This window comes from Engystomops pustulosus, chromosome 8 (assembly GCF_040894005.1).
Source record: "Engystomops pustulosus chromosome 8, aEngPut4.maternal, whole genome shotgun sequence".
Lineage (NCBI taxonomy): Eukaryota > Metazoa > Chordata > Amphibia > Anura > Leptodactylidae > Engystomops > Engystomops pustulosus.
This window is the reverse complement of record NC_092418.1, coordinates 86932353-86958605: the sequence shown is the minus strand read 5'-3', so window position 1 is coordinate 86958605 and position 26253 is coordinate 86932353. Positions and strand designations below refer to the sequence as shown.

At 36.3% G+C, this 26253-nt stretch overlaps 1 protein-coding gene across 1 annotated transcript in view; it reads right to left on the bottom strand.

Annotated features, from left to right (window-relative positions):
- TTN (titin) overlaps nt 1–26253 on the bottom strand; it is a 222911-nt gene that overhangs the window by 68129 nt on the left and 128529 nt on the right. The window contains exons 204-255 of the mRNA XM_072122667.1: nt 23870–25942; nt 23254–23301; nt 22190–22588; nt 21797–22072; nt 21395–21670; nt 21172–21311; nt 20794–20920; nt 20442–20705; nt 19958–20224; nt 18388–18651; nt 18159–18298; nt 17358–17484; nt 16942–17208; nt 16447–16713; nt 16092–16358; nt 15866–16005; nt 14752–14878; nt 14004–14146; nt 12387–12510; nt 12041–12307; nt 11513–11610; nt 11241–11409; nt 10849–11115; nt 10486–10755; nt 10039–10317; nt 9505–9913; nt 9295–9419; nt 8931–9197; nt 8547–8816; nt 8161–8463; nt 7769–8071; nt 7495–7682; nt 7290–7404; nt 6914–7198; nt 6683–6834; nt 6274–6421; nt 5613–5790; nt 5393–5514; nt 5006–5293; nt 4585–4881; nt 4308–4494; nt 4075–4190; nt 3684–3983; nt 3151–3450; nt 2948–3053; nt 2519–2715; nt 2130–2435; nt 1766–2044; nt 1378–1677; nt 985–1287; nt 484–861; nt 70–372 (exon numbers count right to left, since the gene is read on the bottom strand). Of these exons, the coding sequence (XP_071978768.1) occupies nt 70–372; nt 484–861; nt 985–1287; nt 1378–1677; nt 1766–2044; nt 2130–2435; nt 2519–2715; nt 2948–3053; nt 3151–3450; nt 3684–3983; nt 4075–4190; nt 4308–4494; nt 4585–4881; nt 5006–5293; nt 5393–5514; nt 5613–5790; nt 6274–6421; nt 6683–6834; nt 6914–7198; nt 7290–7404; nt 7495–7682; nt 7769–8071; nt 8161–8463; nt 8547–8816; nt 8931–9197; nt 9295–9419; nt 9505–9913; nt 10039–10317; nt 10486–10755; nt 10849–11115; nt 11241–11409; nt 11513–11610; nt 12041–12307; nt 12387–12510; nt 14004–14146; nt 14752–14878; nt 15866–16005; nt 16092–16358; nt 16447–16713; nt 16942–17208; nt 17358–17484; nt 18159–18298; nt 18388–18651; nt 19958–20224; nt 20442–20705; nt 20794–20920; nt 21172–21311; nt 21395–21670; nt 21797–22072; nt 22190–22588; nt 23254–23301; nt 23870–25942 (13611 nt within the window). The remainder of the gene's footprint in view (nt 1–69; nt 373–483; nt 862–984; nt 1288–1377; nt 1678–1765; nt 2045–2129; nt 2436–2518; nt 2716–2947; nt 3054–3150; nt 3451–3683; nt 3984–4074; nt 4191–4307; nt 4495–4584; nt 4882–5005; nt 5294–5392; nt 5515–5612; nt 5791–6273; nt 6422–6682; nt 6835–6913; nt 7199–7289; nt 7405–7494; nt 7683–7768; nt 8072–8160; nt 8464–8546; nt 8817–8930; nt 9198–9294; nt 9420–9504; nt 9914–10038; nt 10318–10485; nt 10756–10848; nt 11116–11240; nt 11410–11512; nt 11611–12040; nt 12308–12386; nt 12511–14003; nt 14147–14751; nt 14879–15865; nt 16006–16091; nt 16359–16446; nt 16714–16941; nt 17209–17357; nt 17485–18158; nt 18299–18387; nt 18652–19957; nt 20225–20441; nt 20706–20793; nt 20921–21171; nt 21312–21394; nt 21671–21796; nt 22073–22189; nt 22589–23253; nt 23302–23869; nt 25943–26253) is intronic.

Below are 26253 nucleotides of genomic sequence, written 5' to 3'. Positions count from 1 at the left end.
AATATATATACATGATAAACATTATTTAAAAAAAGTTTAGAATTAATCCATTAGACATTGAAAACTTACTAAATGGATCTTTAGCAAGGAGAGGTTGAGAAACACATGCTGGTCCTGGGCCAAATCTATTTTCGGCTGTAACACGGAAGATGTACTCTTTGTCTTCAATGAGTTTAGTGACTGCATATTTGCAGTGTCTTAGTGTAGATGTTACAATAACCCATCCAATTTCAGCTTTAGAATTATCCTTCTTTTCTAATATGTAGTTTAAGATTTCACTGCCACCATCATCCAAGGGAGGTTCCCATTGGCATATAACAGAATTCTTCCTCACTTCGTCGAAAGTAAAGTTCACTGGAGGACCTGGTACGTCTGAAAAGGTCAATAAAAAAAAAATCAATGTCGTAACTCATGATCAAATAAATAAAAATAGTTGATTAGGAAATTCTAAATGTGATTCTCTATGAACATATTTTTTCTTACCCAATACATTAACTTCACATGAAGCTTTTGCAACACCATGGTCATTTTCAACCTTGATAGTGAATACACCATGATCTGCCCGTAGAGAATCTCTTACAGACAATTCAGATTCTCCTTGTCTGCTATTGTCAACAGTTAAGCGTTCTGGCAATGAAAGGTGGAAAGGCTCATCTACAGCAACTTCTCCTTTTTTCCTTCGAGGAACAATTTTTTCAACTCTTTTCTTGATCTCCTCTGGTCTGATGACTTCATCATTTCTAAGCCAAGTAACGGTTGGATATGGTGATCCAGTTATATTAGCATCCAGTATAATCTCATCTCCTTGTCTGACTGAAAGTCCAGATTGTAAGCTTCCTCTAAGGAATACTTTTGGAGGTTCTGAGGAAAAGTACCAACAGAAAGTGAAAGGTTAACAAAAATGCTTCTATTCGGGGTAATACATTGCTTGCAAACAATGCTTGCTTTATGTGCTTTTCCCAAATGTGAATGTTCTGAACTTACCCATGGGATCTACAGCTTTCATTCCTGGGGTGACACGGGAAGGTTCACTTATACCTGCAGCATTTTCTGCACGTACACGATATTGATACTCTTTTCCTTCTTCCAGACCCTTCACAGTGTAGGCGAGTACAGGAACAAGAGCATCATTGCATCGTTCCCATTTTTCACCACCTTTAGCAATCTTTTCAATGATATATCCCATAATCTTGCATCCTCCATCAAATTGGGGTGGTTTCCAAGTCAGGTTAATAGTTTTTGAAGTTGGATTATGAGTATCAAGATCTTCTGGTGGATCTGGTCGCTCTGTAAATGAAATTAAAAAATTATTTAGAAACGTTTTGGTAAGAAAAAAACCTAAACTATGTTATCTGCTGTAGTGCTACAATAACTTACGTTTTGCATCCTCTGCAATGATGGGGTTTCTGAGTTCAAGATACTCTCCTCCACCAATTTTGTTTACAGCCTTTACTCTGAAATAGTACTCTCCATTGGGTATCAAATCTTTAACATTCCATGTTAATTTGTTCTCTCCAGACATCACTGGTGTGTAAGTTCTTCGTCCAGCTTCTCTGCGCTCCAAGACGTAATGTAAGATTGGAGTTCCACCATCATTCTCTGGAGGCTCCCAGGAAACTTTGCAGCTATTCTTAGTAACATCTGTAGCCTTTATGTCTTTGCATTGTCCAGGCAAGCCTGTAAAAAAATGTAAAAAATATTAACATATACTGTGAAAAAAAATAGGCGTAAAAAAAGGCGTATTTGCATATTTTGAAGTCTTCACCTATGACTTTAACATTAATGGATCCAGTAGTTGATCCTATTTTGTTTTCCAGTGTGATTGTGTAGACTCCAGCATCTGCATGTACAACGTTAGCAACATCTAAAGTAGCTGATGTGTGATCACTCTTGGATGATACTCTGTCGGCAATTTTAAGTTCTTTGCCATCCTTATGCCAACTAATAGTTGGTACTGGAACAGCTCTAAATGGCACAGGGAGAGTTAATTTTTCTCCTTCTACAACAACAATGTCCTGGGTTTTAAGATCAATTGTTGGGTTGCCTGAAAGACAAAGAAATAGGCAAAGTTTACTATGAGAATTTTAATCTCTGCATTAGATAATATACTATCTGAACAATATACTCACAGTCAGGATCCTTGGCAAATACATTTTCAGAAATTTCTGAGGGATCACTAGTGCCAATAGCATTGACAGCCCTAACACGGAGTATATACTCTTTATCAGGAATTATGCCTTCTTCAGCTTTGTACTTCAGGTCTTTAACAGGTCGTGAATTGATTCTCATCCACTTTTCAGTGCCTGCTGGGCATGCCTCAATATGATATCCAATAATTGGGCTACCACCATTTTTCTCTGGAGGCTTCCAAGCAATGGAGATGTGGCTTCTGCTTGCATCAGTAACATGTAACTCAAGAGGTGGTGACGGAGGACCTGAAAACAATATACATTTTTTAATATAATTTCTAAGTTGTTATTGAAATATATTTAATTTTACTATATAAATTTTAACTTACTTGTTGGGTCTTCAATTGCCAACATATCTGTAGGTTCACTTGGGTGACCAACACCAGCTTCGTTTTCTGCACGGACCTGGAACTGAACCTCTGTGCCTTCAATAACATCTGTTACCCTGAATTGACAGTCTGGTCCAGATGTCCTTCCAGCTTTCACCCAGCGTGTGGCCATTTTCTCTTTCTTTTCAATTACATATCTATTCAAAATAATAAAGAAGTTTTTAAGTATAGTCTGACATATGAACACAAGACATTTCAAACTGCTCAATTCTCAAGTGGCTGAAGTCGCCACCACAGGTGTCAGGTAGCAGCTCATTTCCTTTTATATATTGAGAACAAATGCTAAACTGATCATGAATAGTAGATTCGAACATAATAGAAGTGTATGGATTTATTTATGACAGAGTTGAATAGTATGCCTAGTCTCACCTCTGTATGGGTCTTCCACCATCATTTTTGGGTGCTTCCCATTTCAGCTCAACATGTCTCTTGGTTACATCAACCACTGTTAAAGCATATGGTGGTCCAGGAGTAGCTACAAATACAAAATGAGTGTTAAAAAAACTGGTTTGACACAGAGAGAAATAACAATCAAGCTTATAGAGAAAAAATAATCAAGGCTTTATGCTTACTAAATGTGTCTTTAGCCAACACAGAGTCTTCCAGTTCACAATAGTCACTCTGTCCTACTGCATTTTCAGCAGCGACCCGGAACACATAAAGGGAACCTTCAGAAAGTGGGGTCACAGAACATTTGATGTCCTTTACTGTAGTGTCAACTGTTTGCCAGCCTTTGCGTCTCACGTCTCTCTTCTCAACAATGTAGTTGGTGATCGGAGAGCCTCCGTCCCTCTCAGGAGCAGTCCATTTAAGATCGGCTACATTCTTACTAATATTAATAACCTCGAGCCAGCGTGGTGGAGAAGGAGGATCTAATGAATTAAAAAAAAAAATACATTACTACCATAACAGTGACTGACGAACAAGACGTTACAATTTAAGTAGCTAAACTTTGGTTAAACAAATTTTACCGCATTTGTGCTAACAACTCTCTCTTTACTTGGCAGTAGAATGCACAAGGACACATTAAAAAAGATGTAGTGTACATTTTTTTTTAACTGGTTGAACTAGTTTATTGGTTTAAGAAAACGGGGACAATACTTACTAAGTCTCTCTTTGCAGAGTACTGGGTCACTTGGCTCGCTAGGCTCACTTTCTCCAGCTTTGTTTACGGCTCTTACTCTAAATGAGTACTCCTGTTTTTCCATGAGGCCTTTCAAAAAGTGTTCTGTGGTTGGAACGCCATCGGCCACTCTAACCCATTCATCAGTTCCAGTCTTTAAAAGCTCAATAACATAGGATTCTATCTTGGCGCCACCATCATGCTCTGGTTTCAACCAGTTTAAGAAAGCAGATGTTTTAGCCACATCCTTGACAGTTGGTTTACCAGGAGGCCATGGTGGATCTACATAAAAAAAGAAAAATAATGTAAGTTTGCAAAAATCTCAATGTCTTATGTAGTACTTGCTTAGTTTTATATGTAAAACGAGACATACCAATTGGATCTTTAATCAAGATAGGCTCAGACTCTCTACTTGGTTTTCCAGGACCAGCAAGATTTTCTGCCAAAACACGGAACTGATACTTCTTTTTGTTTGTAAGACCTTTAACTCTGTAGAAGATAAATATACAGTTAACATGTATTGCAGCTTACTGATATATTATTAGGTACATACTGTTAACAGTAAGGGATAGAATGATAACACAAATATAAATATGAATTGCTTACCTATATGTTGGATCTTTAACTGGAGTTTTGTTGCATCTGACCCATTTTCCAGTTTCTGGGTCAAGTCTTTCTACCCAGTATCCAGTTATTGGGCTTCCACCATCTTCATCTGGTTCATTCCAGGACAAAGTAACTGAGTCTTTTGTAATGTCAGAAGGTTCCAGGCGAGTTGGTGGCCCAGGAGGATCTGTTACACAGAATTAACAAAAAATGTAATATTCCACTCACTGCAAAAACATTCACACTTTGTGGACAAGACAAGTAAATATACTCTTACCGAATGAGTACTTGGCAATCATGGAGTTAGATTGCACAGGCTCTCCAATACCATACATATTTTCAGCACTGACTCTGAAGATGTATTCCTTAAGAGGAGTAAGTTTTGCAGCCTTAAAACGAGTCTCTTTAATTGTTGATGACAGTTTGTGCCAGATTTCACTATCTCCTGCTTTTTGTTCCAGAATGTAGTTGGTAATCCTTGAGCCACCATCGTCTCGTGGAGGATTCCATGTCAGTACGCAAGATTCATTGGTTATTTCCGAAATATCAAATGCAGCTGGAGGACCAGGTTTATCTGTCAATGTAAAAGTGTGCATTTATATGCGTTAAGTAGGACGTAGATATAAGGCAAATATTCATCTGAAACAACACATACCCTACATTTTAAGCACAAACACACACATAAAAGTAATGCATACCTAAAACGTTCACTTCAACAACTGCTGTAGCTCTGCCGGAGGTATTTACTGCTTCAATAATGTACGTTCCAGAGTCACTTCTTGTACTCTCTGTTATAACAACTGTAGAATGACCAGGTTTGGATTCAATAGTAACTCGCTTGTCCACTCTCAGCAGGGAGTCAGCTTTGTTCCATGTAACCTTAGGTTCTGGTTTGCCTGTAATTGTAGCTGGCAGTTCGATTTTGGTTCCAGCCTTCACTGTTATGCCAGCAATCAGTTTAACATCCAAGCAAATTTCAGGTGCCTCTGTATTTAGAAGGTAAAGAGTTTGTTAAAAAATATAAAATATTGTGGATTTTGTGCAAAAGCACTGTTTTATTAATAAATAAAAAGAATATCAAATACCTTTAGGATCTGTAGCAAGGATATCATCTGTTGGCCTGCTTGGTTTACTTGCACCAAGTCTGTTGAGTGCTTTCACACGGTATGCGTACCATTGACCTTCAGTAAGATTGTCCACTTGCATCCTGTAAACAAGGTTAATTTTCCATGTCACAAAGAGAAATATAAATATTTAAAAATAAAAATATAATGATTGTTCCTTTTTGAAATGCTGATAACCTACTTAGTTTCAATAACAGAATCCCCGCAAATTTCCCATTTGTCAGTTCCACGTTGGCATTTTTCCACCAGATAACCCTTGATGCGTGATCCACCATCATACTTGGGCGCCTCCCATGAGAGGAAGATTCCCTTGGAAGTTGGATCTCTCCATTTAACATTTTCAGGTGGGTCAGGAACAGCTGAAAGGAAATAAAGATTTCAAACCATTTATTATTTACAATATATTGATAAATAAAAATACATGATAAAAACACTTTCTCTTGCATCTTTATATGCTGGAGGCAAAGCTTAAAACTGATGTGGATATGTTGTTTTTATAGAATTTTTTATATACAAATTTATAGTTTCTTATTGACTTATCATTCCCTTTTAGCTAAAGCTATCTTGAGGTGATCAACTTGTGCATTACTTACAATGTGTAAGAAAGACATAATTTTCTTTCTTTTATAAAGCTTATCATCTTACACCTCTAATGTCAGGGTTTCTAAAGGCATATCCATATAAAACAACTTGTCTCAAGTATTTAATTTCTATAACTAGCTATTCAGTGAGGGTTCGGACCTACCAGAACCCTCACCTCTCACGAGAAATGGATTACCAGTACACCAGATCTCACCTTTGGGACAAAACCTTTCAAGAATATTGATAAAACTCTGACTTACTTGCTGGTGCAGACATATTTACTGGTTCATCAATGTATGCTGGTTCTCCTGGTCCGCACTTATTACAAGCTGAAACACGGAATAGATATTCTTTGCCTTGAATGAGGTCAGAGACAGTGAACTCCTGATCTAGGACATTATCAATGACCTAAGACACAAAAAAAAACAATCAACTTATAATGTGTATTGTAATGGTTTCTATTCAACCGGCATTGAATGAAGGAGAAGAATGCAGTTGACGACCAAACATTAGTGGGATGGAAGGCACTAGTCATACGAATGTGGATTTTGAATATTTCTGTACAGCATTTACAGCAGGTTTTAAACAACCTTTTTTAAGATTAATTCATTCAAAATTTGCTATTACTTGAAATGAAAATTGCTTGGGGTATTTTAGTTCATTACTTACCCTAGCCCATGTCTTGCGGTTGACTTCTCGTTTCTCTATAAGGTATCCAGTCAATGGACTGCCACCATCATTCTCAGGTGCTTCCCAGGAAAGATTAACAGAGCTTCTTGTAAGGTCTCCAACCTTCAGCTCTCTTGGAGCACTTGGACGAGCTAAACAATATTTTATAACAATGAATTAATAAGAACACAAATATGCTTATCTCAGGATAGTCAATGAATGAGCTCTTACCAATAACATTAACATTAATTTCTCCGGACACTGATGTCACAGGATTTTGAAGTTCTAATGTGTAAATTCCTTTGTCTGGGCGTTCGCTTGGAGAGATAACGAGCTCAGCAAAAGTTGCAGTTGTATCAATCTTCACACGTTCATTACTTTCCAAGACTGTGCCATTTACAGACCATATTGCAGTAGGAGTGGGGTAGCCAGTAATAGGAACATGTATTTTAAGAGGTTCAGGAACGATGACTTCAAGGCCATCTTTGAAAGCCCTTAAGTCCATGGTGGGTGATGCTGATAAAAAAAAAATGAAAATTGTACATTTGACATGTGATTATATTTATTTGCTCATATATTAATTCTTAGAAGCATTTCATATACTTACTGTGAGGATCATCTGCGGTAAGTGGTCCCAGGCTTTCAGTAGGATCTGATATACCAGCAGCATTCTCTGCAGAGACTCTGTAGAAATATTTTGCTCCAGGTTTCAAGCCAGTTACCTAAATGAAATGCAGTAGATTATTAGTTAAATGTACATAAAAATGTTATAACCTTAAAAAGTTTTAAAATGTATATATCTATGAACATACCTTGTATGTGAGGTCAGGTGCAAGTCTCACATTACAACGAATCCACTTGTCTGAGCCTTCTTCACATCTTTCAATTATATAGCCTAATACTGGGCTTCCTCCATCCTGCAGAGGAGGTTCCCATGTAAGCTGAACAGATTCCTTGGTTTGATTAGAATGTGTAAGGTTGATAGGAGGACTTGGTTTTTCTGAAAAGAGAAATCCACATAGTATTAGTTAACCTTTACCATTAAAATTCTAGTTAAACTTATCTTAACCATAAGAATGTGCATACCAATTGGATCCCTGATCTTTACAGCACGTGTAGCGGCACTAGGTTTGCCAACTCCAGCTTGATTTTCAGCTCTCACTCGGAAAATGTATTCCTTGTTCTCTACAACATCGTTAAGAGTAGCTCCAAGCTCATCTGGTTTGGTGATCATGGCAGCGTCCCATTTGATTGAAGCTCTGTCACGCAATTCAACAATGTATGCTGTTATTTCAGATCCACCATCATACTCTGGTGGTTCCCAGGTCAGTGATGCACCAAAGCGATTGACATCGCAAACATCTACATTCAGAGGAGGGCCTGGAACATCTGAATAAAAAATAAAATAATATGATATAAATGGTATTCTATTACAACAGAGAAATAATCTGTCACCACAAGTGTTGATTAGCGCTTACCAAACTTGCTCTTGGCTTCAACAGGTTTATCAGTTTCTACAGGTTCTCCAGCACCTACTCGGTTCTTTGCACTGACACGGAAGAGATATTCCACACCTCCCTTTTGAAGTCCAGTAACTGTGTATTCACAGCTATCCGCATGATCAGTAACAAGAACCCAAGTTTTACGTTTGATATCTCTTCTTTCAATGATGTAGCCAGTGATTTTGCTACCACCATCACTCTCTGGTTCTTCCCAAGCCAGGCTGACTTCTCCATCAAAGGTGTCAATAACTTCAAGATTCCTGACAGGTCCAGGAACATCTGAAATTTATGTTAATTGTTATTAAAAGCCTAATTAACAAAAATATTGAAATGATTTCTGGTAGAAATGAAATATAACTTACCAATGACATCTAAATTGATATGTGCTTCTGCCTTGCCATGTTTATTTTGTAGTATGATTGTATAGCGCCCTTTGTCCGCTTTCTTTGTTTCAGGGATTCTGAAGCTTGTGGAATTTGCTGTAGTATCAATGTATATGTCAGTTAAAGTTTCATCTTCTCTGCGCCATTCTGCTTCTGCCTTCGGATAGGCATCATATGGTACAGACATAGTAAGTGGCTTGCCAGCATCAATCACAATGTTCTGGTCCGCTGTCTTGATCTTTGGTACAGCTGTTGATCATAAGATACAGTAATATGATGAAGCAAAATGTAATGGTTCTGTTAATTATAAGTTAAATTTTAAAAAAATATGTATTTTGTATATTTGTTGAAAAATTACTTTACCTGCTAACTCAAGTTTTGCTCTTGCTTCTTTATCTTTGGCAACAAATCTGTATTCGCCTTGATCACGGGGTCTGATTTCACACACTTGCATTCTGTGGATTTTTCCTTCACTCATCATTTGATGTTTGTCTCCCTGGACAATGATCATGTTATTTCTCAACCATTTGACTTCAACTCTATCCTTATTAAGCTCTGCCTCAAAGATAACATCTGCGCCCGGTGCTTCAAAGACATCAAGTGGTGGTCTAATAATCTCAATTGGAATTTCTAAATAAAAATAAAGCAAATTTTATTTGTTTAAATGAGATTAATGCAATATGGATATCGAAAGTGTTGCAGACATTTGGATAAACAATATGTGTACCTTCAACAAAAAGTCTAGCTCTGGATTTCCTATCATCAATTCCGCATGAATATTCACATTCGTCTTCTGGTCTGCAGTCTTTAATGATAAGTCTGTGGAGGCTTCCATCTTTCTCAAATTGGTATCTGAATAACAAAATCAAAATATTAAAAAAAGGCAAGGGCATATAATAATTTATGAAACATTAATAAGAATTGACTTTTTTCTTACTTTTTGTTCTCTCTAAGTTCCCGACCATTCCTGTACCATTTGACTGCAGATTTTTCCTTGGAAAGTTGGCAAGTGAAGACTGCATCCTCAAATTCAATAACAGTTTGGTCTTGCAGATGTTGAACAAAATCTGCTGGGGCTTCGGTGATTAAAAGCTCTGCTACTGCCCTGTCTTGTCCAGCAATGACAGTGTATTCACCTTCATCAACAAAGCCACAGTCTTTGATAATCAGAGAATGTTTGAATTTGTCCACTTTGTACAAAACTCTTCTGTCCAAAACAACTTCTTGGCCATTCTTCATCCACATGACTGTTGCATTTGGACGATTGACTTTGCAACAGAAAGTGACAGATTTTTTCTCCATTGTCTCAATATCTTCAATAGGCTCAACGATCCTCAAATCCTCTTCTACAATAAGATGATAAGAAATATTATTTATATAAATATTAACTAATAAAAGATGAAAAGTCAACTAAACTTCTGCAATCTGATGTAGTCAGAGACCAATAAAATGATTCTCACAAGCCACTTACCTGAAACAGTCAAAGCTGCAGTAGACTTCACTTGTTCACCTCTGTGGTTACTCAGCTGTACTGTGTAAGTAGCTTGGTCATCTAGTTGAGCATCTCTAATTCTAAGAGTATAAACTAAATCTTTGTGTACCATGACATATTTCGGACTATCGAAAATTGCTTCATCGTTTTTGAACCATTTGGCTTTGGCCCCTTCTGTGTTGACTTCACAGTTAAAGACAAGTTCTTGTCCTTCTTTAACTTGTTGGTCCTTAAGAGGAGTAATAATCCTTAGTCTCTCTGCAAAACAAAACATTAAGTGGTGAGTAATCTTTCTTTACAAGACTGACGCACAATGGGCGTATATGGACTATACTAAACATGTGCAGCTGTTTACATTTCTCTAAATGATTCTTTTTGGGATAATCAATACCTAAAGTTAAATTTTATTCATACTGTATGACTCACCAATAACTGTCAGCTCTGCTGTTGCTCTGGATTGTCCAATCATGGCAGCATATGCTCCATCATCTTCTTTTGGCACTGTATCTTTAACAACAAGAATTCTCCTCTTGCCGTCAGAAATTATGTCATATTTATCACCAGGCTGAAGGATCACGTCATTTCTAACCCATTGAACTTCAAAGGCTTCTTTTGAAACAGAGCAGGCAAATTCTGCTTTCTCTCCTTCTAATACCTCAATGTTCTGTGGTCTGGAAATAAACTCAGCAGCAAGTTCTAAAAAAATGGAAGCACATAATATCACCATGAAGGACCATTAAGTATAAGAGAATTTAAGTAATTTGAAAGTCATATTAAGGTATTTCTTACCTTTTATTCCAAGTTTTCCGGTTGTTCGTGAAGTTGGCAATCTACAGTTGTATTCACCAGCATCATCCAAATTAATGCTATTAATGATCAAAATTCTCTTCCTTCCTTCAGCAATATGCTCATATCTTCCGCCATCTGGTAACTCAGTGTCTCCTTTAAACCAGGTGACATCAGCGCTGGCCTTTGAGACCTCACAAACCAGTTTGACAGATTCTGATTCACATGCTTCAATATTAGGGAGATTTTTAGTGAAAACTGCTTCTTCCTCTGCAAATTCATAGTAAATGAACAAAATGCCAGAATGAGTTTGGTACCTGAAGCCAGTGGTGCATAGTATTTTACAATTATATTTACATATATGTTTATGAATATGGAATGTAGCTAATGCTTACCAATGACTGTAAGCAGTCCAGAGGTTCTGGCCATTTTCGACTCACAGACATATTCGGCCTCATCATCAAAGACGCATTTGCTCACAACTAAGGCACGAGTCACACCTTTAGAAATGATATCATATTTTTTGCCCTTTCGAATTTCAATTCCGTCTTTGAACCAGCGGACCTTTAGTTATCAAAGTTGGTGAAGAAGGTAAAAACAGAATGCATTTAATTTCCACCTAAAATTCGAAATGCTTATAGACATATGATAAAGTTACAGAACATACCTTGGCACTTTCACGGGAAATTTCACACTCAAAGCGAGCAGTTTCCTTCTCTTTAACTTCGAGGTCAGAAAGGGGTTTGGTGAATTCCACAAATGGAGCTATGTGAAAGAATATAGTTTTTGTCATTACATAATATTGTTGTATCTATGGTCATACTTTGTTAAAGAAGAAGAAATCTATACTAACATGTCCTGGTATAAAATAAGTTCCTTAACTTTGGACAAATTCTAGTTTTAAGAATCAAACTAATCATAAGGTGTGATCCTACTTTGAACCCCAGGAATGAGCTTTAAATGTGCAGGGAACATGGTAACAAGTGTCCACTGAAACTAAATTGTCTATCTACTTCTGGACAGTACAAGTCTTACAGGTTTAAAGAATTTTTCTGTAACCAAACTTTCACCAAAAGATTAAGATCATGAATAAGATACCTCACTCTATTAACTGAATATTCACAAATATGGTCTATGAAATTGAATAAATTTAATGTAAACCTGTGTAACTCAATGCATATATACAGCCACTTACGTTCTACATTCAAGAATGCAGATGTCTTGAAATCCTTGGCATCGCAAGTATATGTCCTTGCATCATCCAGTGTGCAGCCATGAATGATAAGTTTTCTGACTCTACCATCAGCAATAATGTCATATTTCTTGGTCTTATGGATTTCTTGGCCATTCTTAAACCATTTAACTTCAGCATTTTCCCTGGACAATTCACACTCAAGAACTGCAGTAGCTTCCTCTTCAACAGTTTGGTCCTCAAGAGGTTTGGTAAATTCAACTGGAGGTTCTATAAAGTTTAAAACTGATTAGAAAGTGCTCTTTGTGCTTATACCTGGGATCAGAAACACTGAAAGTGGCTAATTTACCTTTGACATTCAAGTTGGCCTGTGTCTTAAAGTCTTTAGCAGTCAGAGTTACTTCTCCAGCATCTGGTAACTGCACATCCCTGAGCGTGATAGTGTGAACTCTTCCTTCAGCACGGGTAACAATCTAACAGTATAAAGGGTTGGTATTTATTATATGATTCTTTACTTGCTTCTAACTATTTAGTTTACAGACAATTAGAATCACACATCTTTCCACAGGCCTACACTGCTTGGCTTTCATGAAATACTGGTTATGTAAGCTACACTTGTCAAACACAAAGCCCATGAGTTGAACACCAGCCTCCTCCTTATTTTGGGCCCCCCAAGATACCCTGCTAATCTTTGCGATCCTTGAGAAACAGAGTGTTACGGCCCTGGAATTAGGGGTGAGAGCCCAGAAGAGAATGTTACTTCCAACAGGGTCCTCAGTTGTTAAAACCTACTACTGGCTAACTAAAAAGGGTGATAACAAGATCTAGTTAGCCAATAAAAGGTATCAACAACTGGGGACTCTCATTCTTATTACCCATTTAACCACTGGCTAACAAGGTACAAAGAATCATTTAGCTACTACAAAAAGTGTTAGTTGTAAGACAGTATAAATTTAACTCCTTTATAGCACTTAACTGTTAAGGAGTAGAGATACCGTGGCAACTGATGATACTGATATGGCCACTTGTAAATATGAATTTGATACCCCTGGTGTTAGCAATCCAAATATCTCTTTTTTGTTAAGTCAAAGTAAAGTAATTTGAGTTCTTTAGAATTTTTCAAAAATAATAGTAAAAGTGTTTAATACTAACCATAAACTCAACTCTATCTAATTTTTCATAAGCTACACATAAGCTTCTTTTTTTTTTTACTTTGACCAATCCAAATTAAATTTCTTTTAATGTCATACAAAAAAGTGTGTACGAAAAAGTATTAAATGAATAATATTATTAATACAATATTATTAAAATACAAACAAACATGAAATGTACAAAATATTACAAATAATACTAACAATAATAATTATTATAAAAATATATATTTAGCTGAAATCATATAGTGTATAAAAATATTGAATTTTAATTAGATTCCCAGCATCTTATTAGTTGCTAGTAAATGCAGTTGGGATTGAAGACTGTAATTACTTAGTGCTCTGGTATCTTGACATGTAAAAGGAGCACTTGAAGCCTGGTTAAAAATAGCAGGCGAGAGAGCACTTGCAGAGCGAATCTGGACACAAAGTTATGTGGTCAATTGCCTGAAATGGAATTTTAAGCCAGCTAATCCCCATATAAGCACAATACTTTACTACAGTTATCAAGTGAATGAAAAACTAATCAAGAAAGACATGTTGCTGGGAATACCTTATTTAGGATACAATATCGACCAAATAACTAAATGTATTCATAAAGTGAGTTCAAGTTAAAGTAAATCAAACCTTCCTAATTCACATAATGTATTTATGGTATTAATTAACTTATTAACATTATTACTTCTACTACTGCCGTTAATATACCATTTGCTACATACATTTAACGTAATTTTTTTTTTATTTTCGATACATCTGTTTGTGCCCCTTGAGAAATATGTTTTAATATGCCTCTATGTAATATTAAATTTGCTTACCTTATCACTTGGTTCTAGTTTTTGTCCATTGAGGAACCATTCTACAGGGATCCCTTCATAAGAGAGCTCACACTCGAAGGTAGCCGATTCCCCAGCTGTTACCGTCACATCTTTCAAGGGCCGTAGCAGGCCAATTACTCGAGCTTTTCCAACAGAAGAAGACATTTTCCATTAAAATCCTCCTTCACGGGCAAGCACAGGCCCTTTACCCTCCAATTTCCATTGCGGCTTTCCTCCAGGATGCTGAGTGCTGCACTGAAACTATTTAAGGTCTACCCCTGAATGTGCCCTCCAGAAGCCACTTAGGGGCGGGACTTTCCCGATTTGCATACGGTGTTTCCTTACATTGAACAGAGTCAGCAGTATACAGTATGTGTGTAGCATCTGTCCACCCACCAATCAACCATATGTTTTTGCTACATATGGCATACCCCTTCTAAAATAGCAAGCTGGCTATTGGACAGCAACAGGTGGCACCTGGCTACCTTATCTGCTGCTGTCCATCAATCTCTTGGCACTTTCCAAAATTGCTCTCACTATCAGCAGTTAACATGCCAGCACAGCAAATCTTTCTTTGTAACGATCCTCTTTCATAACAACTTATTAAATAAGAATCCATGGTATCCATAATGACACAACCCATTTAGAGCTAGTAGTTTGTCTATATCAAATATATCATTTCTATTCTTTCTAACCCCCTTTGTTGTTTATTCTAAAGTAAAACATTTGATTTAAAGCAATGCCTTACCCTTCACTTTCAGATGAGCACTGGATTTTGCATTGGCTGCCTGGAAATCTACGCCGCCAGCTTGGTCCAAACGCACATTGTAAAGAATAAGGAAATGCTTTTTGCCTTCTTCTTTAATTTCACAGTCCTAAAAATAATATTACATTTTAAAAAAAACTTGGTGCAGAACTTTATTTTACCTTTATGACCTTTATTTAGCCATTTATATACTGAAACACATTGTTATGTCTAAGTAGATGCTACATTTTTACTGTAATATAATAGAGTATATATAATACAATACATAAATATAATATAACTTTATTTGACTTTATTTGTGGCTCACCATATTTTGTAAGTCTTTGGTTCACAAGTGAAGACTATTATATGACTTCCATCTGAGATCTTACATAATGTGTGGGTTAGGGCTATTCAGTTGTGTAAGTTGCTTCTTTATGGCCAATACAGAGGTCTGTGTTCAGGCTATATATTTCAATGGATAACACCATATTTTGTAACACTGCAGTGCACATGTGACACTTGGCATATACTATGTGGCATCCTTACATTAGGGCTATTCAGTTGTGTAAGTTGCCTCTGTATGGCCTACAGTATACAAAGGTCAGTGTTCAGGCTATATATTTCAATGGGCAATACCATATTTTGTAACATTCCAGTTCCCAAGTGACACCTGCTATATACCATGGTCATCCTTACATAATGTGTGGGTTAGGGCTATTCAGTTGTGTAAGTTGCCTCTTTATGGCCTACAGTATATAGAGGTCTGTTTTCAGACTATAAATTTTAATGGATAGCACCATATTTTGTAACACTCCAGTTCACACATGACGCCTGCTATATACCATATGACATCCTTACATTATGTGTGGGGCTTTTTAGTTGTATAAGTTATTGAATGCCTTTTTATGGCCTATACAGAAGACTGTGTTTAGGTTATGGATAACTCCATATTGGAAAATTTCGATCTGAGTTGCTGGAAAACCTTTATCTGCTATTAGCATCCATCTTCTACATACAGTTAGTTTGTATAACAATGTATAACACTCTGCCATACATAAAAAACAAAACACCAGAAAAGGCTATGCTAAATTTGGCACACGCTCAGAATACATACTGGAGAAGAATGTAAAGTGTCTCCTTTCAATTTCCAGTTAGCATGGACATCTTCTTCAGAAATTTCAGTCTCAAAACGAGCAGTTTCTGTTTCTATAACCTCCACACTGTACAGAGGGCGGACAACCTTGATGTCACGTTCTAAGGAAGACAAATGAAAAACAGGTGTCAAAAAGGTTCCGATCCCTGATTATAATTAGAATGTGTCAATGGCTTATATAAGTCACCTTCAATGTTGAGCTTGGCAGTGGTTTGGTCAGTACCACAGTCGCAAGTGTATTCACCGATGTCCTTCTTTGAAGCCTTTTTGATTGTAAGAATACGTTTCTTTCCATCTGACTTGATTATAACATTTTTGGATGGGATTAATTCCTGGCCATCCTTGAACCATTTCACTGGCGCTTTGGATTTGCTGACTTCGCAGTGCAACACAACTTCATCTTTCTCTACAGCTGTGTAGTCTTGGAGTTTGGTTACAAAATATGGATCTCCCTCTGCAGGAAAAAAAGACATATAATTATAAACAGCAAAATAAAATAAGTGAATTTTCTTCTTTATGGGGGCATTTTTTTCATAACTTACCAAGCACAGTCAGTTTAGCTTCACTTGTTTTCCCCATAGCTTCAACTTTGATCAGAGAAGTGTCATCAAGCGTGACATCCTTGAATTTGATAGTGTGGAATTTGCCATCGTCGTGCATCGTCACCAACTTACTAGGATGAAGGCGCTGGTCATTCTTGAACCAACTAACTTGGATGTTATCATGAGATAACTCGATTGTGAATTCAGCTGTTTCTTGTTCTTTAACAGTTACATCTTTGAGTGGTGTTACAAATTCAAGGCGGATACCTAGAAGTCACACAGACAATGTTTTACTTAAATATTCATGGCATTATAAAGTTCTGCTATAGCGTAGTTAATGTCTGTGTGTTAGAAAAGCCTATAATGATGAATCCTGTATTGAAATCAACTACAACAAATTTTTTAACTTGTCATAGGTTTTTTTTTTCTTTTTTTACTAAGAATAACAATTCGAATTTTCCTAATTTTTCATGGGTCATTTATAAAGTGACAAACCTTCAATGATAAGTTTTCCACTGGTTCTCTTATCCTCAGCTTCAAACATGTACTTAGCTTCATCTTCAAAGGCAACAGACTTGATCACTAAAGAGTGTCTTGTGCCTTCAGCAAGAAGTTCAAACTTGTCCTCTGCCTGAAGTTCCTGGGTTCCTTTAAGCCAACGATATGTCTTAGGCAACCTGGAAGTCTCACATTCAAATCTTGCTTCATCCTTTTCATACACCTTGGCGTCAGTGAGTGGAGTAATGAAGATGAGTGGAAGTTCTGTGAAATACAGATGTCATTGGTTAGAATGAGTTAATTTCTTTTTCGATATGCTGAAATATTTTTTTCTATCTATAGGTATATGTGATATAATAAATTTATTAAAATTATTCATTATTTTTTTACACAATTGCAGAATATATGCGTACCTTTCACTTTGAGATTAGCCTCATTTTTGGCATTAGCAGCCTGGAAGGAAATCTCGCCTGCCATATCCAGTTTGCAGTTATATAGTATAAGAACATGTTTCTTTCCATCTTCTATGATTTCACAGTCCTTTTCCAGAAACAAAATGCAAATATATTAGCAAACAAGTAAGGAAAAGAATTTATACTAATTTAAATGGTATATACATAGAGTAAAGGCAGTCAGCAACTTAAGGTCATCCAACTTACAGATGACCCCTAGTTACAGACAGACCTCTCTGCCCACCGTGACCTCTGGTGAAGCTCTCTGGATGCCAGTAATTTAGTCCCATGGTGCAATTATCAAATATAAAGTGTCTGTGATGAAACTTTATTGATAACCCTTGTTCCTAGGATAGCACCAAATTTTTAAAAATCCAATTGTCACAGGGACAAACATTTTTTTTTTGTCTGGAGTTACAATTATAAAAAAAACACCTGTTCAGGGTTACATACAAATTCAACTTAAGTACAAAGCTAAAGAACCTATCCTGCATGTAACCCGGGGACTGCCTGTAAATTACAGGGTTTTTATGAGACTATCCCTAGGGAAGGTCATCAATATTAGACCTCCCAGACATACTGCAATCCTCTTTGTAGTGGCTGTGCCAGGTATTACATGTAGTATTGTCTGATTTAAAGTACAGTAGACTATACTGTAATCTATTCAAACTGGAGTTGTCATGGTCAATATTTAAAGTTCACGCCCTACATTTTAATGACCTACTAAGTCCTTTTAATCATTGAATATGATAAATGTCTTACAGGTGAAGGAGACAGGATCTCTCCCTTAAGTTTCCATTGGGCATGAACGTCAGGTTCTGAGATTTCAACTTCAAATCGTGCTGTTTCACCTTCAAACACCTCCACTCCGTACAAGGGGCGCTCAATTTTGATCACACGTGCTGCAATGAAAAAAGATTATTTACTCTCATTATTATAAAATTGCATCAATTAGTGGGAAAAATAAATCCAGAATGTTCTGGTTTTAGACCTTCAATGTTCACGGTTGCTTTGGTTTTATCTGTTCCACAGTCACATTCATATTCCCCTTTGTCTTTATCTTCAACTTTCTTAATCTTCAGAATTCTGCGTTTGCCATCAGTCTTGATAGATAGATTCTTTGAGACCTTTACTTCCTCACCATTTTTATACCATTTCACTGGTACATCTTTGCTGAGCTCACACTCAAGAGTCATATCGTCCTTTTCCACTGCGGTGTAGTCTTGTAATTTTACAACGAAGTAAGGATCAGCCTCTGTAAACAGATTACCCCAAATAATCAATATAGTGCTAAGAGTTCTGCAGAGGAAGCATGCCACCAAGCATGGAGCTTTTAGCTTTTAAGGAAGCATACCAAAAACACGAGACAAGACAATACATATACATTTAAAATATGGAATAGAGGCACATATACACAAATATATGTGACATACACAAAATGAAACGTAAAGATGACACACAAATAATATACAAAATACAAACATAGATACTGGTCGAAACGTCTGACCATACAGGAGGCGATTTTTTTATGTTACAAATGTAAGGCAGTTTTTTTTTTCTTTTCAGGCTTTTTGGTGTGTTCAATTTATCTTAGAGTGTATAAAAATCTTGATTTTCAGTTTGCACTACTAGCAATCTACTAGTAGAAACAACTTGTTTCCAATACTAGAAACCTCGGGCACTGCACAATTTGCAGGAAGCGTGTCTTAGGGACACATCCACCACTTTGTAAAAAAAAAGGTGCAAAAATTAAAGCCAAATATGTGATAAATCACCCCCATGTAACATAGAAGACAATTATAAAATGACACACACATATATATATATATATAACATGTAAATAAAACTTACATAGAGACGAAGAGAGAACGAACAACCACCAAGCGCTAACTTAGAAGGCATAAATATTGAGCCTCTGATTAAGAGAGCTTGGATAAAGAAACAAAGGCCAAAAGAAAAGACGGAGCGACGGAAGACGTTATAGTTAACAATTACACAATAGCTTTACGTTAGCAATTATGAAATTAGAGCTTTGTTAATATAAAAATAAAATAATAATTCCTCTAAGAAAATAGAAAAAACTGAGTGCTTGAGTTAGATAAAACTGTAAATGTGGCATTAATACTTGTTAATGGTATTATTATGTAACATTTTATCCAAGATTGTCTTTTGGATTAATCAAAATCAGAGAGATTAGTTTCATATTCAAATATAGTTAAATGCTGGAAATGTTTAAGGCTTAAACACCAAAGATGTTAGGGCCTTGTTAGAAATGTGTAAAAAAAATACAGGCATGTAAGCACTGTAATCACAAATATATATAAGATTCAAGAAAATACATTTTTGGAGACACTTTATCAGTGTCTCCAAAAGAGTCACAGAGCGGAAAGTAAGAAAAAGTTAAGACGAAAAAGCGACAAAGAAAGATGGACTGTCCGAAGGGATTTCATCCTTAGTGAAAGAGGATGCATAATAGTAAAGGCTGTATAATTATATTCATGAATATAATTATATTCTTAACAATGAAAGCTGTTGTCACTGCCATTTAACAAATATCATACCTAATACTTTTAGATTGGCTGCTGTATGTAGACCTTTAACTTCTGCCTTAATTTGGGAAATGTCATCCATAGTAACTTCTCTGATTTCCACTGTGTGAGTTTTGCCTTCTTCAGAGATAAGAATGGTTCTACTTGTGTGGAGCTTCTTGTCATTTCTGTACCATGTTACAGGCATATTCTCATGGGAAAGCTCAAATTGGAAGATAGCCGTTTCTCCTTCCTTAACAGTCTGATCTTTAAGTGGTGAAATAAACTTAAGTCTGATTCCTGCAATAGAAGTATTTGAAAGAACAAACTGTTCAGTAAGTTGCCAGGTAAAAATCCATGCCATCTGCATTGTAGGGTACTCTAAGGTAAGTACACTAAGAGTCAGTGAGTAACTCACTGTGATTTAGAATGCTTTTTCACTTTAATATGTTGATCTTCCGGTATTTGAAGATCTGAAACTGAAATTTACCCATCCATACTACAGTAAATGACTTGCCTTCAACCGTAAGCTTGGCTGTTGTCTTTTTGCCATCAACCTCTGCAGTGTATTCCCCTTCATCGTCAAATGCAGAGTCATTAATGACAAGGATATGCTTCTTTCCATCAGCAATAATGTCAAATTTGTCTCCGGCCTTGATAATATCTGGGCCCTTTGACCATATGACATTTGCTTCTCGGGTAAGAGCACATTCAAATCTAGCCTGGCGCTTCTCTGGAACGGTAACATCCTTTAGAGGAACTGCAAAGTCGAGCTCAATTTCTAAAGACAGAAGGTGGTTCATAGAAAACAGTTAAGAGAGGAGGAAATATAGTAAGTAAAGGTCAAAGTATAATGACGTGTAACATACCTTTCACAGTCAGAACAGCTGAGGTTAATGCATTCAAAGCCTGGAATAACACTTCTCCAGCTTGGTCAACCTTGACTTTATGCAGGGTAAGGAAGCGTTTTCCTCCTTCAGCTCTGATTTCACAAGTCTAGAAGAGGACAAGCAATTGTATTCAAAATGAATGTAAACATGAATATGGGAAACATTATGTAATTTACAGTTTAAACCGATTTTTGAGAGCCCTCTAAAATTTTACAACTACGAAGATCTTTTGAGAGATGAGAAATCAATCCAAGGATTGCATATAAATTTATTATAAAAATATAAATTTATATATGAAAAGATTTTTTCAATTTAATTATATTACTCTGTCACTAGTAACAAGATTTTTTGACTCACAGGTGATGGACGTAGTACTTCGCCTTTCAGTTTCCATTCTCCAGGAATATCCTCCTCAGATATCTCACAGTCAAAGGATGCAGATTCTTTCTCATAAATCACAACATCCTCAATTGGCTTAATGAGGTCAACTTCACGCTCTATAAAAGGCAAGAGGGAATTAGTTTAATTTTCTGCTAAACATTTAGCATTTTTAAGTACTTGACATTTTATGTTTACGTACCACCAAGTGTGAGCTTGGCTGTGACTCTTTTTCCTTCAACTTCTACAGAATATTCGCCTACATCTTCAGGACCAGCATTTTTGATGACTAAATAAATGTGATTTCCATCCTTTACCACTTCAGTTTTGTCAGTTGGCTCCATTGGAATTTCTTCCTCGCCTCTGAACCATTTGATATTTGGTGTATCCTTGACAATATCTGCTGAAAATGTTGCTGAATTCTTGGGTTTAACGTGCTGGTCTCGGATAGGCTTAACCAACCAGTCACGGATGACCTCTGCAGAAGAGTTGTAAAGTTTTCGTGAAATGTTTTTTTATTTATGAATTGTACATTTAAAATAGCACTTTTTAAAAAAAATAACTTTGCATATATTAAGCTTAAAGAAAAATTTTACCAACGTACCAACTACTTTGACGTTTGAGGAACATTTGATATTAGCACTTTCCACTGTGCAAGTATATACTCCAGCATCTGGATCATCAGCTGCCACAATGGTAAGTGTGCGGTTCAGTCCAATCACATTGATCTGGTATTTGCCTGGTGCATCAGTGAGTTTCTTGCCATTTTTGGTCCAGACAACATCCCTGTCTTTGTTCAGCTCACAACTCAAGTACAATGGCTGTGTCTTGATAACAGTAACTTCCTCCTCTAGGTTCTTTACAAAGCGTACTGGCAATTCTGCGGGGATAGGAATGATTTATTTATAATACATTATGTACATGAATTATATAAATAACACTATAAATACTATACTAAACAATATTTTACATTTATTTTTTTAATAAAGACAAATACCTTCAACAACAAGTTTGGCTGTTGAAGTTTTTTCTTTGTTTCCAAGTTTTGCAACACAAGTGTATTCTCCAGTATCTGACAGCTGCACATCAATGATATGGAGTTTTCTGTCTTTGCCATCTGCAATGAATTTATGCTTGGGGCTTTCTCTTAGATTGCTTCCATCCTTCATCCAGGTGGTAATAGCAGTAGAAGGTGAAATAAGACATTCAAATATGGCAGAAGATCCAACAGATTCTGCTTCTTGTAACACAATGTCCTTCAACTCTTTAACAAACTTCAGTGGCACAGCCTTCAGCTGGTAGGTAAATGCAGGCTCATCTGGAGGTTTGTCACCACCACTGCCAGGACGAAGCTTCTTCTTGTCAGCATCAAGGGGTGAAGGTGTCTTTTTAACACCTAAAATTCAGATGTAGACACGGGGAAACTTGATGAGTCTTTCTTATCTTAAAGTGGCAAGTTGAAAGCACTCCAGGAATCATGCACAATTGAGGATGTATAGTTAGCACATAGTTTCATACAGCACAAAATATATTATTTATGATAATGCAATGGATAGAAACAAAAATGAAATAGCAAAAAACCTAAACGCAAAAAAATTGCAAAAACCTACACAATGCTACACATCCTTTTAAACATTATTAAACGGGTTGCAGTGGAAAGCTTATAATTTGCTGATCGGAGAAGGTCCCAGTGGTGGGAGCCCCACAGATCACAAGAATGGTAGTCTGTTGTACCTAAAATTAGTGGAGTGGTATGGTGAGTAGGTGCACTGTCCAAAGCACAGATAAAAATCAGTACCAAAGAAATAGAGCAGGGAATATAGCAACCAGGGCCGGATGTACGACCAGCGGCTGTATTTATTTAAGGATATAATGGGCCCCTATGCAGGTGTGTGTGATAACTTGTAGTGACTAGACAACCCATCTTCAATAAGAGATACCCAAGATATGTGAAAAGGTGTCATGCTTAAGTTAGTAAATAAAGTGCCTTTATTACTACTCATTATAAGATACTGAAACTATAGACATAATAAACCAATGCACAGTGCAACACAATCTCACCTTTTAGTGGCAGTTTACCCTTTGGTGCCTCTTCTTTTGGTTTACCATCTAAAGTGAAACAGTTAGCGAGTGATATTAGTACATATTATTAATATATATAACCTTATCTTTAAAACATTTTCTGGATTTCCAAAAGATGTTGTGTTAATAGCAGGAATGAATTCTAATGAGGTGGAAATGCACTAAACAAGTAGTGAAGGTAAATGATTCTCTGATTCATAAAATAAAAAAAATTGAGAAATTAAAGATGGTACATGCAAAACGGTGACATTAGAGTGTGAACTTTTGTGGATACTTGCTACTGCAAATTCTAAATAAACAAAAAGAAAACACAAAGACAGACGATCGGACATCATGGTTTTGATGCTTTGATCCTTGACCACAATAAAGAATGGACAAATGTAATGAAAAGATGTAATGAGCGACGACACAAAAGGTTCTTCTTCAAGATGTGCATGAAATCACGTTTATGAAAAAATGGAAATGAAAATCAGTGTCTTCAAGCAAGTATGACATAAGCTTCCATCCAAGAATATTTAGCGTACATGAAAATGAAGGTGGCTTGTGGAATATGAAGTTTTAAAGCAGATCTTTTTTTTGGGAAGAGACTTCTCACCTCGTCTTCCAATAGCCTTTGCTGGAGATTCAACAGCACTTTTTTTAGTATGCCCACTGTCCTCACTTAATATGTCTTCTTCGGAACCATAATCAGTGTATTCCGATAGACTTTCTATTTCTTGTTCCCATATTTCCTCTTCTTCTGCTTCCTCAGATTCTGTTTCTGTTTTTTGAGGACTTATCTCTTTTCCTTTTGCAGGAGTGCTTGGAAGAGGAGATTCTTTTTGTAAAGATTTCTTTTTGAGACTGGTAGGTGTACCAGTTCTGCTGATTACTTTTCCAAAGGTGTCTTCTTTTACTAAGATGCCTTTTGATTGAATCTTCTCCTCAATAATAACGGGAGTTTTAATCTTCTCAACCTTTTTAAGAACTGGTATTACAGGTTTTTCTTCAGCAGTTTGAGCCCTCCTGTCTCTATCTATTGGAGATTTCAAACGACTGACCTTTGGTAAATGGAGCTTATCTTCTGTTTTTAGGTCTTTCTGCTTTTCAGGTTGTACAATCTTGCCGTCTTTTGCAACTGACTGCCTCCTCTGGTCTTTTGTGTCTTCTACTCTAGAAGTCTTTGTCTCATCAGTTATTTCTATGACAATCTGTTTCTCTTGGGGTTTTTCACTAGTTACATCAACTTTTCTTTCATCTAAAATTAATTCTTTTTTAGGTGTTTCTGGTACCTTTGTATCTTTAATATCCTGTTTTTCCAATTTTGCACTAACAGGTTTTTTCTTAGCCTCTGCCATATCTTTAGAAATGACTTGATCTTTGTCACCTTCTTTTAGTACATCTAACTCGGGAACCTCTTTTCCTAGTTTTGATCTCTTTTTATGCACTGATTTATCATCTCCAGCAACATCTTTCCCCACATCTATCTCTTCCTCTAAACCATGGATCTTGGGTTTGGAAATAGTTTTAGGTTCCCTGATTTTTTTGGTTGTTTTTTCAGGCACCTCTCCCCATAACTCACCAGGAGGCTGTATTAATTCCCTACTTTCAGGACTGCTTGCTTCTAGGCTTTCCTCATCATCAATGCCTTCTGTGGCAGAGATCTTTTTTCTTATTTTCTTTGCTTTATCAATAGTTTTATCAACTTTTTCCTCCCTGATCTTTTTAAGAGGCTCCTGTATGTGTTCATCCTGACTTTCCAATGATTCCTCACTTTCAGTACTACTTCTTTCTATTATTTTATCTGCAGCCAGTTTTGGGGAAACTGCTGGTTCTTTTTTAGCTTTCTCTATAGTTTTATCCTTATCAGGTTTAGTCTCTCTCAACTTTTTACCAGGCTTCTCAATGTGCTCAACAACAGGTTCTACTGTAGTTTTAATGATCTTTTTAGCTTTCTCTTTATCTGTTCTTCTATCCTTGACTATCTGACTAGGAACGTCATCATTATCTAGTTCTTCACTCTCAGCACTACTAGATTCTATGATTTCTTCTTCCATCATTGGAGATTCATATGAGGTAACCTTTTTTATAACTTTTTTTACTTTCTCCCCTGCTTTGGCTATTTTGATTTCCTTTGTTTTTGAAGTAGGCTCTACAATGTCTGACTCAATTCCTTTTCTTTTAACTTCTTGTAATAGTTCTAAAGGCTCTTTTTTTGCCATTTCTTTTGACCGATCCTTTTTACCGGGCTTTATTTGTGGCGATGGTGGTTCAAAATCTTTTTCTATGAGGAAAACTGGTTCAGGTTCTTCCACAGCAATTATCACCTGTTTCAACCTGTCCTTATCTTTTATATTTTCTTCCTCTTGTAAGATAGTTGGTTGTTCTTCTTCATATTCTTCCTCAAAAATTTCCTCTGTAAATTCACTGGTTTCTTTTGACTTTGGTTCTTCAAAATGTTTTTGTCTTATGGTGACTTGCACCTTGTCTTTTTTATGTGAAATTGTTCTCTCCACTTCAGCTTTTTCTACATTTAATATTTCTGTTTTAAAAGATACATCTTCTTGGATTGGAATGAAAAGGTCACCAGAAAGAAAAGGAACTCTCCGAAATGCTTCTACCTTGCTTTCTTCAGACAGTATTGTACCTTTGTGCTTTATCTGTATTGAGGCTGCAGGTGTTTCAGCGACTATAAAGATTTTACATTTAAATCACAAACAAGACCCAAAAGGAGAAAAAGTCATAAGATTCTAAATAAATCAATATCATATAAACAGTTATAACAGAAAAGTTACACAAAAATGCTTGCATTAAAAATATATATATAAACAAGACACAGACAATCAAGTCAATACAAAAGTACAACACAAGAACACACTTGGTTTTGTTTTCTAAAACAGATATACAATAGACAAACATCACAGAGAACAGCTATTTAAAAGTACACAAATAATAAAAACATGCAGGTCAAATATTCAGAGGAATTAAAAACCTGACCTA